Source organism: Tachypleus tridentatus, chromosome 12 (assembly GCF_004210375.1).
Source record: "Tachypleus tridentatus isolate NWPU-2018 chromosome 12, ASM421037v1, whole genome shotgun sequence".
NCBI classification, from domain to species: domain Eukaryota; kingdom Metazoa; phylum Arthropoda; class Merostomata; order Xiphosura; family Limulidae; genus Tachypleus; species Tachypleus tridentatus.
In genome coordinates this window covers 10,279,626-10,294,041 of record NC_134836.1, presented here as the reverse complement: position 1 = coordinate 10,294,041, position 14,416 = coordinate 10,279,626, and the positions used below count along the sequence as shown (strand labels likewise).

General features: G+C 31.9%; 1 protein-coding gene across 2 annotated transcripts in view; it reads left to right on the top strand.

The window, feature by feature from the left end:
- PIG-C (phosphatidylinositol glycan anchor biosynthesis class C) overlaps positions 1 to 14,416 on the top strand; it is a 51,462-nt gene that overhangs the window by 34,602 nt on the left and 2,444 nt on the right. For both annotated transcript variants that reach the window (XM_076471514.1, XM_076471513.1), the window contains 2 exons: positions 1,707 to 1,854; positions 11,267 to 11,433. In XM_076471514.1, the coding sequence (XP_076327629.1) occupies positions 1,707 to 1,854; positions 11,267 to 11,433 (315 nt within the window). The remainder of the gene's footprint in view (positions 1 to 1,706; positions 1,855 to 11,266; positions 11,434 to 14,416) is intronic.

Here is a 14,416-nt window from a genome sequence, read left to right as displayed (position 1 = left end):
TGTTATATATCTTGCATGGCTCCCTTCTGTTGTGCCTCTTCCCACCTTTTTATTTCTTGATAGCCAAAATCTTCTATAATCTTTTCCTTTCCACCCTCACCAATGGGATTTAACTTTTGATTCGACTGACTCATTTCTCTTTAGCATCTTCCTCCTGTACTTTGTTCCAGGGTTTTTCTCGTCAAATATGACACCTTACTTTCCATGCAAAACCACAGCCATGATGCTGCTTAGTTAGGTCATAGACCAAATGTATACCAACTTTTATTCAAATCTGTTCAGCTATTTTCAAGAGATCTTTCTGACAAACACACACATAACCTCCATCTACTTCTATGGCAAAGGTAGTTCATTGACAGTCATTGGTCACAGAGGTGTTTTACAGGATGAAGTTGTATGGTTACAGGCCTAAGTAAGAAGTGGGTATAAGTCAAGAAACAGGTCATCAAGTCAACATTATGATGGCTGTTATAGTATAACCTTTATTTGAGTTTATGTTGTTGTTATAATAGTGACAGCCATTTTTTTAAAAATTCCATTCATCCAGTTAAAACTGTGGCTCTCAGTTGATTATAAATAACATAGCATTAAGCATCAAAAAGAACTTTTGGAAGCTTATGAAAAAGAGGATGTAATAGGCAATCATGGAAAATTGGACTGATTTTTCCAGCTTATGACTCTCTGTAAGTAAGATTGAAGGTTGTAATGATTATGCTTTGCCTGAGTAATACCTATATTATAATAAGTAATTTACCTTAAATTCTGTACTTCTTGGAAGGGTAATGAATAAATTGTAGAAGAGTGAAGACTTAGAGAACAAATATCACAGTTTTCTTAGTAGTGTGGAATTGTGAATCTTTTAAATATTTTATTATAAAATGAGGAACTTAAAACTGAATTCAAATATAATTCATTAACTATGTTTTGATATCAAGTTTGTTTGTATATATTGATGATAATATAGTTTATATAATTTTGAATGTGATTCTGTGAAACATTGTCATATGCATTTTGATATATCTAATGCAAAAGGGTTACAGCATATTTTGTGAGCTAAAGTTTTAAAAAGTATATATTTTGAAGTGTTTAATTAAATATCAGTCAGAGTAATTATGAAGAATAATGACTGTAACATTCTAAATAACCTAAACCTGAATAAAAGTTCTGTGTTATGTAAATACATAAAGTCTCTTCCACCTTACTTCCACATTCTTATCTAAATCTCCTCAAGCTAGTCATTTGTTTGCAATACAAACTAATTGGATATTGTGGTTTGTTCAGTAAATACTATTTTAACTGGTAACTGTTTTTTAGTAGTGCCTGTTAAACTTAAGTAGCTGGAGCTTAAAACAATTATTCATAGTATTCTATATAAAGATATACTAGTCAAGTCTCTGGAAATAGGTGCTAGTAAACCATTGCCCTCAAACACTAAATGGATTATGAAAAGCCTGCGGGGAGGAATGTTGTTCTTGAAAGTCTTTTGCAATAGAAACTACACTTTAAGCTTATTGTCAAGATGCACAGTTGCTATGTAGATCATGATCCAAATTGTTTTTGTATAACTGAACCCTCTATAGACACTGAGAAACCTTGTGTGTGTTTATTTTTTTGTCAGTAAGGTGTGAGATTTTTGTCATGTTTGTTTTAAATAATTTGATTAATAAAACATCTCGCTTTTCATTTATTGTAATTTGTGTTTTTAGAGTTTCTGAGACAATTTCGGTAAATGCTGCTGTGTTTGCCACTGTTTGTCTTGGGTCTCGTCTACCATCTGAAATTTACACATTTGCATTACTTCTTATTGGTGCTGAAATTTTTGTCCTTTCACCTGTACTAAGGAGATATATACAGGTAAGTCAAAAGTAATGAGAAAATAAGTTTTATAAATTTTAAAGCATTAAATATAAGTTCAGCTGAGGGTAAAGCTAGCCAATTAGTTGATTAATTGATATAATGAAGGAATTATGATCCCAGGTTGGTGTCACATAAAAGAACCAAGTAACTGAATATAGTGTTTTTGATTATTTCACCTGTTCAGTTTATCAAAATATTGTTGTTGTGGTTTCTGTTTATTATTTTCAATTAATTCAGTGTTTTCATTATAGTCAATTATTGTCATAACTCATGAAAATAATTTAATAATAAAAATTAGGGTTTCCACTTAAATTAGGGTTTCCACTTATTTCAATTAACCAAGTAATTGAAATATTGCTGTTTGGTTTGGCAAAGTTACTGTCTGTTTGTCCATAATTTTGAACTACCAACCAGAGAGAAGGCAACCATTCAGCACCTGCCACCAACACTTGGGCTACTCTGCTGCTAAATAAATCACAAGTTTACTTTTTCTTTTTTTTTATAGATGGGTTACATTCAATGTTGGACACAATACAGAAGAAATAAAGATGGGCTTAGGTTAATAGTTAACAAAAACACACTTTGTTACTTAGTACCTCTCTTTCTCTCCACTTGTTCTGTAAAACAGTTATTATGACCTTTTAACTGTTCATCTAAATATTAAATTTTGAATTTCTGTTAAGGCTTTTCAGAAACAGATCTGAGACTTTTTAAGTGCTCATAAAGCTTGTTTAAAAGCTGTTGGTGAGGTGTAAGCTATTTTCTAAAATTGGTCTTCAGTGTTATTCAAATGAAAATAATTAACACATTATTTAGATAGTTTATATTTCATAACATAGTAACTGCAGTTATTTTTGTCTTTTAAAGAAAAAGAAAAGAGCATTGATATAGCTATACATCAGAGTGAATTTATTGAGACTGTTTTTTGGCAGAAAGTAACTAAAATATTATTACTCCCGTTAGATATCTAATACTTTATTATACCATATTGTTGTCAAAAGTAATATTGTTATAGTAATGAGTTATTACTATAACAATACATTATCCCTAGCTCATGGTTATGCTGTAGTTTGTGTATTAGTTTAGTATTAAGGAAACTATAAATTTACTTATTTTTACATTGTGAAGGTGTTATGTTAGTAACCCAACACCTCCCACCTTCCTGAACTTGCATCCAGGTCGAGGGGGGAGGAGACACTGGCATGTCTAGAACCTGCAATTTTCTAGTCACTTAATAAAATGGTTGCAAACCTGTATTCATGCCACCCTTTTAACCATGTGGTTAACTACAAATGTAAGTATTCTAATTTATCTTCAATAAATAATAACAAAATCCACAAATAATTTACCATGAAAGTTTGCAAGTATCAATCATTCTATTAAAGTAACAAAACAAAAAACACAGAATATACATTTTTCCTTGACTGCACTTTATACCACATAGAATAATTTTTTAAGGTACAAATTTTGATATCTTAATTTAGGTGTTTATTTGCTAGAGAATCTATGATTCAATACCTATAAAGTACATGAAAGTTAAGACATCCATACAATCTGGAAATTTTGTGCAGTATTTAGACTAAACATAAATGTGATACAAATACAGAACTGAATAAAGTAGCTAGTTAATGACTATTGAATGAGTAATCAATAAATGAGTTAGTTCTTTGCCACTTAATACCAATTGTTGTATCTGTTATTAAAATTCTGCAATTAATTTATAAATTTATGAGTAAAGCATATATTAGTTTTAGGCAGTTCTGTTAAATGTTTTTTGAACCATAGTATTTGAAGTTAAAACCTACATGTAAACAACCTTTAAGCATTATTCACTTACTGAAGAAATAAATCATTGTAATTATGCAATTATGTAATTTTCCAAATAATCCAGAAGAACCTGCTCACAAAATATAACACATTAGAAGAATATGATAAAGAATTCTTCATGATCAATTACATATTAATAGAGCATGAGTGTAATAAGACCTTAGAAAAAATTAGTTGTAGCTACTCAACAGACTTTAATAAATAAAGGCTCTGGCCATAACCCTTTTTTGGCATTCTTCTAAGCGTTGCAAGAATGTAACCATGTGTTTATTGGTAAGTAAATTTTTTCACCTTTGTTATTAACATGAGAAAGTATGTTAATGAACCCATTTACAAAATGTAACTTTGATCAAAGTTATGTTGAACTTAAATCAGTCATATTGTTTGACATAAAGTTTTTTCAAATCAATTATTCTTTGTAGTTTCAATTTTTCAGCCACAATTTTTCAAGTCCATTTTATAGGCTATTTCTAACTATATTTTTACAATTTATTTTTGAAGATATTTTAGGATCAGTGTTTGTTGTTTTTCTGACAGTTGTTTTGTATAATTTGCAAAGAAAAATGCTAAATCTTCAAATTTTTGTTTTTGCATAGCTCTTAGGAGTTTTTCTTGTAAACAAAGCACTAAATGTGTTTCTGTCTATTTCAAAGAATAATTTCATTTTTCTAAAAAAATGCCTCAAGGATATTCTTTTCATTTCTTCATTTTCAAACATTTCACTTATCTTTTTTGACTTAGTTTCATACAGACTTTGGTTTTCACTTTTATGCTGTCCTATTAAGCTCTTTCATCATTTATTAATGAAACATAGTTTTGGAAACAGAAACTATAAAGAAAGTTTAGAAATTATTCGGTGGAGCAAAAATTAGAATTTACATATAGTAGAGTAAATAGTGTTTTCAACATAGTTTATGAACTAATATTGGGGAACAACAAAATATTATTATGAATTAAATCTTTATTGAATGTTTTATGTTTATCATATTCATATGATGTACATGAATAAATTGACAAATTTTCTACTTAAATATTTCTAATTGCAATATGTTGTATTTTAACTATGGCTACTAACTACAACTAGCACCATTTTAAAATTCCTTTCTGAATATAATACTGCATTACATTTAAAATTTAATTAAACCACTTTACAGTCAATATAAGTCAATGAAAGTAATAATAAGGTATATTATAATTTGAATTTTTGTGGGATTTCTCATGTTTTCATTTTGTTCAACATTGATGAGCATGCCACAAACGGCATTGGAGACGAACCTGACAATGACTGAAAAAGGTCGAAACATTGTTTGCTCCTCTACATAGAGTTTTCTCTACCCATACCAGCCATGTTTACTTATATACTATATTACATTGTTACTCTTAGGTGATCTTTCACAACAGTTCCATGGGTTCTTTGGGTTTTATCCAAAGACCTTGTTATCCAACTCCTTTTCCCACCTCTTTTGTCCCTGGTACCCTTTGGTTAGATATGACTCACACATTGACAGGTGTGTTGCTACTTTCTCCTCATCCTTTGGAGATAAGGGCATTGGTTTATCAACTGGAAGATTCAGGGTTTGTGATCTCTGCCCAAGGGGCCTTATCCTGTTAGTACCCTGGAGCCTCTTATTGTAAGTTGTGTTTTGGTTCATTCTACATTGGATCTTGTTTTTGGGCTCACATGCTCAGTACTCCTATTATTGTATGTCATTTTCCATGTACTTCTGCTCCTGTCACGGATATGATTTCTTTCCAGACAACATTTATCTAATGGAGTGGTTATCTTGATCCTTTTGTTTCTCAGTGGCTTCAGGAACTTGTATGTAAATAGTAATAATCTCTCTCTCTCTCTTATATATATATATATATAGACACACATACCTACAATTTATCATAATTGAAATATAACCGTATCTTACAAATACTAGTCCATTAAAACACAGCAAAGATAAGTTACTTTGTAAAACTAAAGGTAGTTTTATATTGTTGGATACTGTAATATGAGTTTATGTGTAGTATGTCAATATAACTTCTGTATTGTTAGCCAGGCATGGCTGAAAGGTCAGTATAATAAAAATAATAAATCTGTATAATTGAATAATGTTATGAGATTTAAGCTATTTGGCCTAAATATTTGTGTTTGTGCTTTATACTCTGTAGTCATTGTAGAATGAGAAAGGCATAATTTATAATAATTTCCTACTTTTATATGGTGATTATGAGATTAGTCAAAACAACTGAAACCATACAGAGATTTATTAGTGAAAATAACATAAAAAATAAAGTTTTCTTAAGAAACATTTGACAAAATTTTGCATGTGAAAATTGAAAATGTTATAATATATAAAAGTATTTTTAATCTTAAAATGAAAGTTGGTTTGCATTTTGGATAGGCAATGTGAGAATAAAAAGGGTTGAGAAAAACATTGCTCAACTTACCTTAAGACTTAAAATTATAAAATCTGATATTTTGTGTATTAAAGTCATGCAATGTTTACTGATAATCTTCCAAATGGAATTTTTTGTCCATTTGTTTCTGGGTCCAGTGTTTTCCCCTGGACGAACCCACTATTATTCATCATATATATCTCCTGTCTTGACTTTTGGATTGGGAATCTTCTGATTTCTCAATCTTAGACTTTCTAGTGGTCCTGTATCATATCTTTTGTTTTTCCTGATACTGCAGATATTACACTCTCCTATGGATGTATTCCTTTGGGATTTGTCCTCTGCTACAGTGGACTGCTTTTCCAGACAGGAATATTAATGTGGTCCTGCACTGCCTCAGTTTGCTTAAATTCAAGCCACTCTCCTGATGCTTATTGTTTCACATTTTGTTATGTCCTTCTTCCTTCTCCTATTTACCTGTGGATGTTAGTGTTCTGTTTATTTTCCATCAGTGTTTCATGTACTCTATCCTTCTACATATCTTTTCATTTTTCCAAATGATTTTTCCTTCATCATACATCACTGGCTCATGAAGATAACTCCTCTATTTAGCCACTTTCCCTTCCTTTCACACCTTTATCTTTGTCTTGATCCAAATACATTTCTATGTACAGTTTCTTTCTGTGCTGTTTGTTCCCACTATGTTCTTCCTTGGCAACTGTCCTCTGTTCTTGTTGTTTCTCCTTCCTCTTTCACAAATTGTGTTCTGCTCTTTATTGTGTTCCTCCTGTACTTTGTTTCATCTGTCTTCTTACCCAATTCAACACCTTATCTTTACATTAGCGTTTCATTATACTTTAGAGGTATTTCTCCAATTAGGCATGTGAACTACCCCACTATTTGCATCAGATCAAGGTTTTCTTCCTCCTTGAATTATTATTTTCTGCCTGTAGCCATTCTAGAATATCAGAAGTCAGTGAGATTTTAACTTTTTCAGAGGCCCTTTTTTTATTAATGTTTGTTGTTTGGATCCCACTATGTGGTGAGTGACCAAGTATTCTTTAAATACTCAAATCCACATGTTCATGCCATATCGACTTGAATATTGTAATTTCCTGGCCATGAGACACACACTGAAGAGATGGGGTATTCCACAACATCATTTGTTGGTTAATCTTCACAATAGAATTGCTTCATAAGTTTCCCTGTTCCGAACATAGACTACATGTGTAAAGCAGAAGGGAATAGCTGCCCATCCCTGTCATGCCTTGTATGGAATAAATTGGTATGGTCTGCTTTTGAAAATTGGATTTTGTGATGTTGTTATTTACGCATATTCTCTATTATGTTTTACCCCCTTCCCCCATTTTAGTGGAGTTAGATAGTCCTTACCACTTTCTAGTTCCAAGCCAGTTGAGCAGCAGATCATGGAAGCATCCCACTGATTGGGTTAGCAAAATAGAAACAAAATATAGAAATAATTATAAAACCATTTAATTTGAGAGTATGGCAGTGGGGTTCTGCTGGTGTAGATGATGCGATTCCTTTAATATGAAACATAAAAACAAATGGTAATGAGATGTCAAAATTGCAGTTCACCCCCTTTCATTGGGATTTCTCATCCTACCTATACCTGGATATCTGTTCCCATTGGCCAGGTTCTGTTTTTACAGAAGAATCTATCTACATAAGTCATCATGTATATTACAAGTATCTGTATTTCTACCTCATTTATTCTTTTTCAGTACTGTGAGTCATGGTGAAGGTAATTGTGGAATGCTACAGTTCTTTCCTTTCAGCTATCCCTTTATGTTTCTTATTCTGATGATGTCAGTGGGCTCGAGGTGATTCTGGTCAACTTGACTCTTGAGGGAGATAGTTTACATTATGTAGACATTTTTTCAGTACTGGATGTCGGGTTCCGAGATCTATCTCTCAGTTTATAATATTTACATGTGCCTTGTTTGTGAGTTTGGGGCACTAGATTCCCACCAGTCTCATGGACTTAAGGTCAAGACAGTATGATCCTCTTTCCTACCCCTGCCAGATGGCTGGATTTGGATTGTAGTCAACTTTTCAGTGATGTGATCTTCTTTCCTACTCCCACATGGATGTCAGTTCAAAGACACATGGATTTTGTATGTGGTTGACATGCAGTGTATGGTCTATTGCACCCTAGCCAGTCTACACTCAGGAATATATCCTTTTCATTTTACCCACTTTTATAATTTTTGGGATTGAGTTTTGTACAGTTATGAAAGAAAGTGTTCGTACCCCTGCGTCCAGAGTGGTTTTTTGCTCATAACTTAAAAAGTATCACAATTAGGCTAATAGACGTATGGTATATTATAAATATTATACTAACACACATCTACATAAATTTTTATTTAAATTAAATGACAAATAAACTGTTTATAAACAAATAATCAAAAATAGGAGGAGCAGAAAGTGTTCGTACAGTTCAGAACGTGTGAAAAAACTGATATTCCCATAAACATTTTGTTTAGTTTGACGAATAAACTACATTATACCATTGCAGAACTAGACACTGGTTTCATAATTATTGGAATTTAGCCAGCAAAAAAGGTACTTCCGGCAATTTAGCGCCGTCTCTGTCATTATCTGCTTGGTCATCATGGTGAACAGGAAACAACTGTCTAGTGGTTTAAAAAAACTGAATTATTGTAAAATACAAGTCTAGTGTGTCTCTTTACAGTATTGCTACACAACTTAATGTGCCGAAATCTACTGTTCAAAGCATAACTGCCAAGCTTAAGCTTACAGGATCAACTGCTAACCTCTCTCGTTCCGGACGCCCCACCAAAATTCCAGAGAGAACCAAGAGGAAGGTTTTCAGAGAAGTTAGTAGGAACCTTCGTTTAAGACGTAATGACATACAGAAACTGGTAAGGGAAACTGGAGTTGAAGTAAACACCTCTACATTTACGAACGTGTTACGCTCTTCTGGGTTCAAAACATGCCGTCCTCGTAGAACTCCATATTTAAAGCCTGTTCATTTAGAAGCACGATTGAGGTATGCAAGAAAGCATGTAGATAAACCCTTTACTTATTGGAAGAGTATTATTTGGTCAGACGAGACTAAAATCGAGCTTTTCGGTCACAATGATGTTCGCAATATTTTCCTTAAGAAGGGGGAACGAAATCTTCCAAAGAACACCGTCCCTACAGTTAAACATGGAGGTGGCTCAATCATGCTATGGGGTTCAACCAGCTCTTCTGGTGTAGGCAGTCCTTACCGCTTCAACGGAATCATGAAAAAAGAAGAGTACGTTAATATATTAGGCACGTATATCATGAATGATGCTCGGAACTTGCGGCTTGGGCATCTTTGGATCTTCCAGCACGACAATGACCCTAAGCACATATCGAAATATGTGCAATCCTGGTTGCAGAAGTACCATATAAGTTTTCTGGACTGGACATCGCAGTCATCCGATCTCAACCCAATTGAAAACGTTTGGCCTGAGTTGAAGACCAGGGTTCATCAGTGTCATCCAAAAAACTTGCAAGAGTTGGAAGCCTTCTGTAAAGAAGAATTGAAGAAAATACCAGTCGAGTACTGTCAAGTGATCATGGAGGGCTATGAGGAGAGATTGCGCCAAGTAATTCATCTGAAAGGCTACATAACTGACCATTAAAGAAAACACACGAACACTTTCTGCCCCTCCTGTGTTTTGTTATTTGTCGTTCAATTTACATAATAATTTATGTAGATGTGTGGTAATATAATATTTATAATATACCATACTTTCATTATCCTAATCGTGATACTTTTTAAGTTATGAGAAAAAAACTACTCACGATGCAGGGGTACGAACACTTTCAGTCATAACTGTAAGTGTTGCATTGTTCAGATCACTTTCCAGCTATAATTCTCTCCCAACTGGATGTGTTTTCTGCCCATATATGCAACATCTTTTTGTGATGGACAAAGAATCTATCTGGTTCAGAAGTGGTGTGGTTTCCCCATATTGGATCATAGAATTTGACTGTCTGATCTTGGGAAGTGCACTGAAAATATATTTCCAATGGGTACTTACCTCATCTTGCACTTCCCACTCTCGCTCCCTGCTTGATAATCGGTGCTTCCATCTTATACCAAAACTCGAAGCAATAGTTTGGTAGAATTTAATAGAGGGAGACACATGCATCATGAAAATATGTGGCATTATTATTGGTAGAGGGTTGACACATGATGATTTGCAGGAGAGATGCATTGGAATCAGTTAATTCCAATGGGGGGGAGAGATAGAAGGTTTATGGCATGCATAAGAAAAGTTTATGCATATAGATGGCAGCACTGAATGAGAATAGCTATTCATGTGAATGGAGGTAAATACCTCTAGGAAATACATTTTCAGTGTTAGAAAGTTATAACATTCAGAAATAAAACAAATATATGGCTTAATTTTTCCAACCAGTCAGATTTTGTGTGAGAAGTATTAAAGACATGGTTTTCATAGAAAGTGAGGATTGCAGGTTTGAATCTGTATCACATTGAACACACCTTTTCAGCTATGGGAGCATTATAATGTTAAAATCAATCCCACTATTCCTTATTAAAAGAATGACCCAACAGTTGGCAGTAGGTGGTGTTGACAAAATGCCTTTCCTCTAGTCTACCAATGCTAAATTGGAGACTGCTAGTACAGAAAGCCCCAGCATAGCTTTCTGCAAAACAAACTTCATAAAAAGCTTTTTACTTTAAATGTTGTAAAGATGTTATATATTTTGGAAGTAATCATTACAAATTTTTGCTTTTGGTCAAGCATGTGAATAAATACAGTTTTGAAAATAAGCCTTTTATTGTTGGTATATTTTTGGTTTGGAACACATTAAGAACTAATAGAACCTTGTTTTGTTAAAGTTCGTAGCTTTTGTATTTACCCAGTTTTGTATTTTGTATAGCAACTATAAATTGGCTCTTTTCTATTTCATCATGTTTTCATTAGTACTGGAATTAAAAACAAATTATGCAATTAGTACCAATGTCAAAATTAAATGTATCACAGCATGTGATATTGTTGATAATTAACTTAAACTATTTCATATTGTTTGAGAAACTGGCTTTCAGTGAAAAGATTAATTGTAACTATTATTTTTTATTATAGCTCTATAGTGTTTCTTAGCATTTTAATAAAATATATTGAAACTTTTACTATTTTCATTTTAGGAAAACTATCCATTTGGTCAAGTGGTTGTAACAGTTTTATTGACTTGCACTACCATGTTGCTTATGGCTAGTTTTGAAATATCATATTTACTATGTACAACAATAGTCTTGATATGTGTAACCTTTCTGTTTCCACTCTATTTTGTCTATTGCCAAGCACATAAAAGGTTAGATATTTCAAATGCTTACTGTTTTTATTATATATTTTTTGTTATATAGAAATATGTAGTAGCAGTTGATTGAAATGTTTATTGTTTAAGAATAAACCTACCTGAGATAGAAGAAACAACTAATTATTCACCATTAGTTACCTCTGTAACCTTTCTTTGTACTAAACTTAAAACCATGTTTATAACTTCATTGTTGCAATATTTTCTATATTCTTTTTAAAGTCTTGAATTAATAATTGAAGTTTACATTGGTAAATGTAAAACCCTTTGGAGTTCCAAATTTTGTGTATAGTTTTATATGGTAACTATGCTCACCTCTGTATAATGAAAACATATACTTGTCTGTCCCAAACAATGATATTAACATCACTGTTTCTTCAAGTTGTTGAATATTGATTTTTCTAATAATAGGTAAGGAGGTGGATCGTTGTTAGAGAGCAGTCAGACACTGTACAATATTTATTCTTCCTTAGGAAGTAGTTTGATTTTAGTCAAACATACTGAAGCTTGATAATGTGTTCCACAGATGTTAGAATATTAAGTTGGATACAGTGCTTGTTGGTTGATATTGAAGCAGTGATACGGCTTGCCTTTTGTTAAAAATGAAATAATGTTAAAACTAATCATAATGATATTAAAGATAGCTGAAACTTAGTTTACTGGCTAATATTACCTGCACATAATGAGGTAATACTGTTTGCAGCACCTTTGATTATCTGTTTGTATGTTGTACTTCAAAATTACTTGTTTTATAACTTCTGTTATCAAGTATTTGTTGTTTATTTTTTTGAAATTTTAACACTGATAACATTATAACTTTTAACACTTGCAAACCCAAAATAAATTTCTTTATGGCTGAAAACCATAAATTTAGTCTTATTTTATGAAAAATTTGGCATTAAGCTTTGTTAGCAGTCATCATGAGTGATTTTTATTGCAAGGTGTCTTTGCATCATGTTAAATGGCATTGTTAGGTCAGATAGCATCAAATCATTTATTGGAATTAACTCTTGTAGATTAATCTTACTAGTCAATATCTCTGCTTCAAAGTGTTGACGAAAAATATAATTTGATTTTTCTTAGAATCATTTTATCTGTCATTGTTGAAATCATCATCCTTGGTATATAGTAAAATCTTTATAAGAGGAAAACAGTTGAGAAAGAAAAAAAATTCTAATTTTTATAAAGAAACACTAAATTACATAATGTTGTTTATAAATATGTAGAAAAAAGATTTTACACTTTGTTAGCTGTCCTGTGATATGAAATTATGTTTCAGAATTTCATAATAAAAATAAATAGAAGGAAAACTTCAATGGCAGAATCCAATGCTTTCAAATAAAGAAAAGTTTTTTTTGTAAAATAATTAATCTTTTATTCCTTAGTTTGTTTTTTAGAATTTTCTTTATGATTTTGTCAGTTATTCCATACTTAAGACATCATTATTTCAAACTTTATTGCCTTACTTCAACTTTTATACAGGTATTCAGCATTTTGAACACTATCAGTGCAATACTTAACACTTGAAAGAACTTTAAACCTAATATTAGGCCTATAGAACTTGCATTACAAGCATAAGTAAGCCTACTGGTTTCACAATCAAAAGTTTTTAATCCAACCAAAAGTAATTCTTCTCATTAAAATGGTTATTCAAATAAAAATCTGAGTATTGGTACTTTTTAATGTAATTACATTTTTTTGAAGTTGAGCATGTTCAAGTAGACTACACTATAAGTAAGGTTTAATATTAGAAGTCATAAGTAGGCTTAAGAGCTAGTAAAGGTAATAACATTAAGCATTTGCCAAGAAATTTCATTAGAAAGTTGTTTCATTACATAAGGCTTGATCATGATGAAGACGTGACTTCACAGTTAGAGTATAGCTTTGTAAATTAAAAGAATTATTAAATCCACCATTGCAGGCCAGTCTGTACAATATTACTATAATAATAGTATAGATCTAAACTAAAATCTTATCTCCTGGTAAGTCTACAAACTTACAATGTTAAAACCTGATGTTTGATTCTTTGTAGTGGAAACATTGGATATCCCAATGTGGCTGTGCTCTAGGAAACAAACTAATGCAAATCTTATGTCAACTTCTGTTACTTTTTATTTTAGCTTGTTAAAAAACTGCACAGATTTAAATTTACATCTAAAATTATGGCAAATAAGGAAAAGATGTTGCTTTGAATTTTGGCTCTTAATCCTTAGAAAGAAGGATAGACTAAATCTGATAAACTTTATACTCTTCAGTGTAGAGCTGCATAGTGACAGATGCACCAGTCCATTTGTTTAATCAAAGAAATATTTCTCTCAACATTAATGGCATTTTATTAAAAGATAAATGTTTTAAAATAGTTTAAAAAGTTTGATATATATCAGAAAGCAAGGGTAAACATAGTCAAAATAAAGTGTAAATTTATCACTGACTTTCTCTCACATGAACATTGCTCATGTGAACCTTCTATGCACTTTTCATGCACATTTGTATAGTTTCAAAATGAAAGTATTTCTACTTGAATGTACTTAAAAAATGGGGACCTTTTGCTCTTTCTTTATGTGATAAACATATAACAAATATAGAGAGGGACAAATGGACAAACACTTGAGAATTATATTTAATGATGAATTGAGCTGAAGTCTTTAGGCTGTATAGAGACAAGGGTTTTAGAATGTTGGCAAGAAACTTGGATGTCTTGTGTGCCCATTTCTTTTTGGGAGCTGTGATGGGACTTATAGTACTACTAATGGGCATAATATGATTGACTATAATTCCTTAAGTTTTATACTGGTTTAACATTTTCTCATTGGTTTAGTGACTAATGTCAGCTGTCAGGACATGACTGTACTCTAGTGCAGTTCAGTTTCACACAGTGAAAGGGTCACACTCTCATTGCATTTGCCATTTTGTCTTACAATTTCTATAACTATTTTCAATACTTTATGTGTATAATATACATTGTTAAAGATAAAATGTT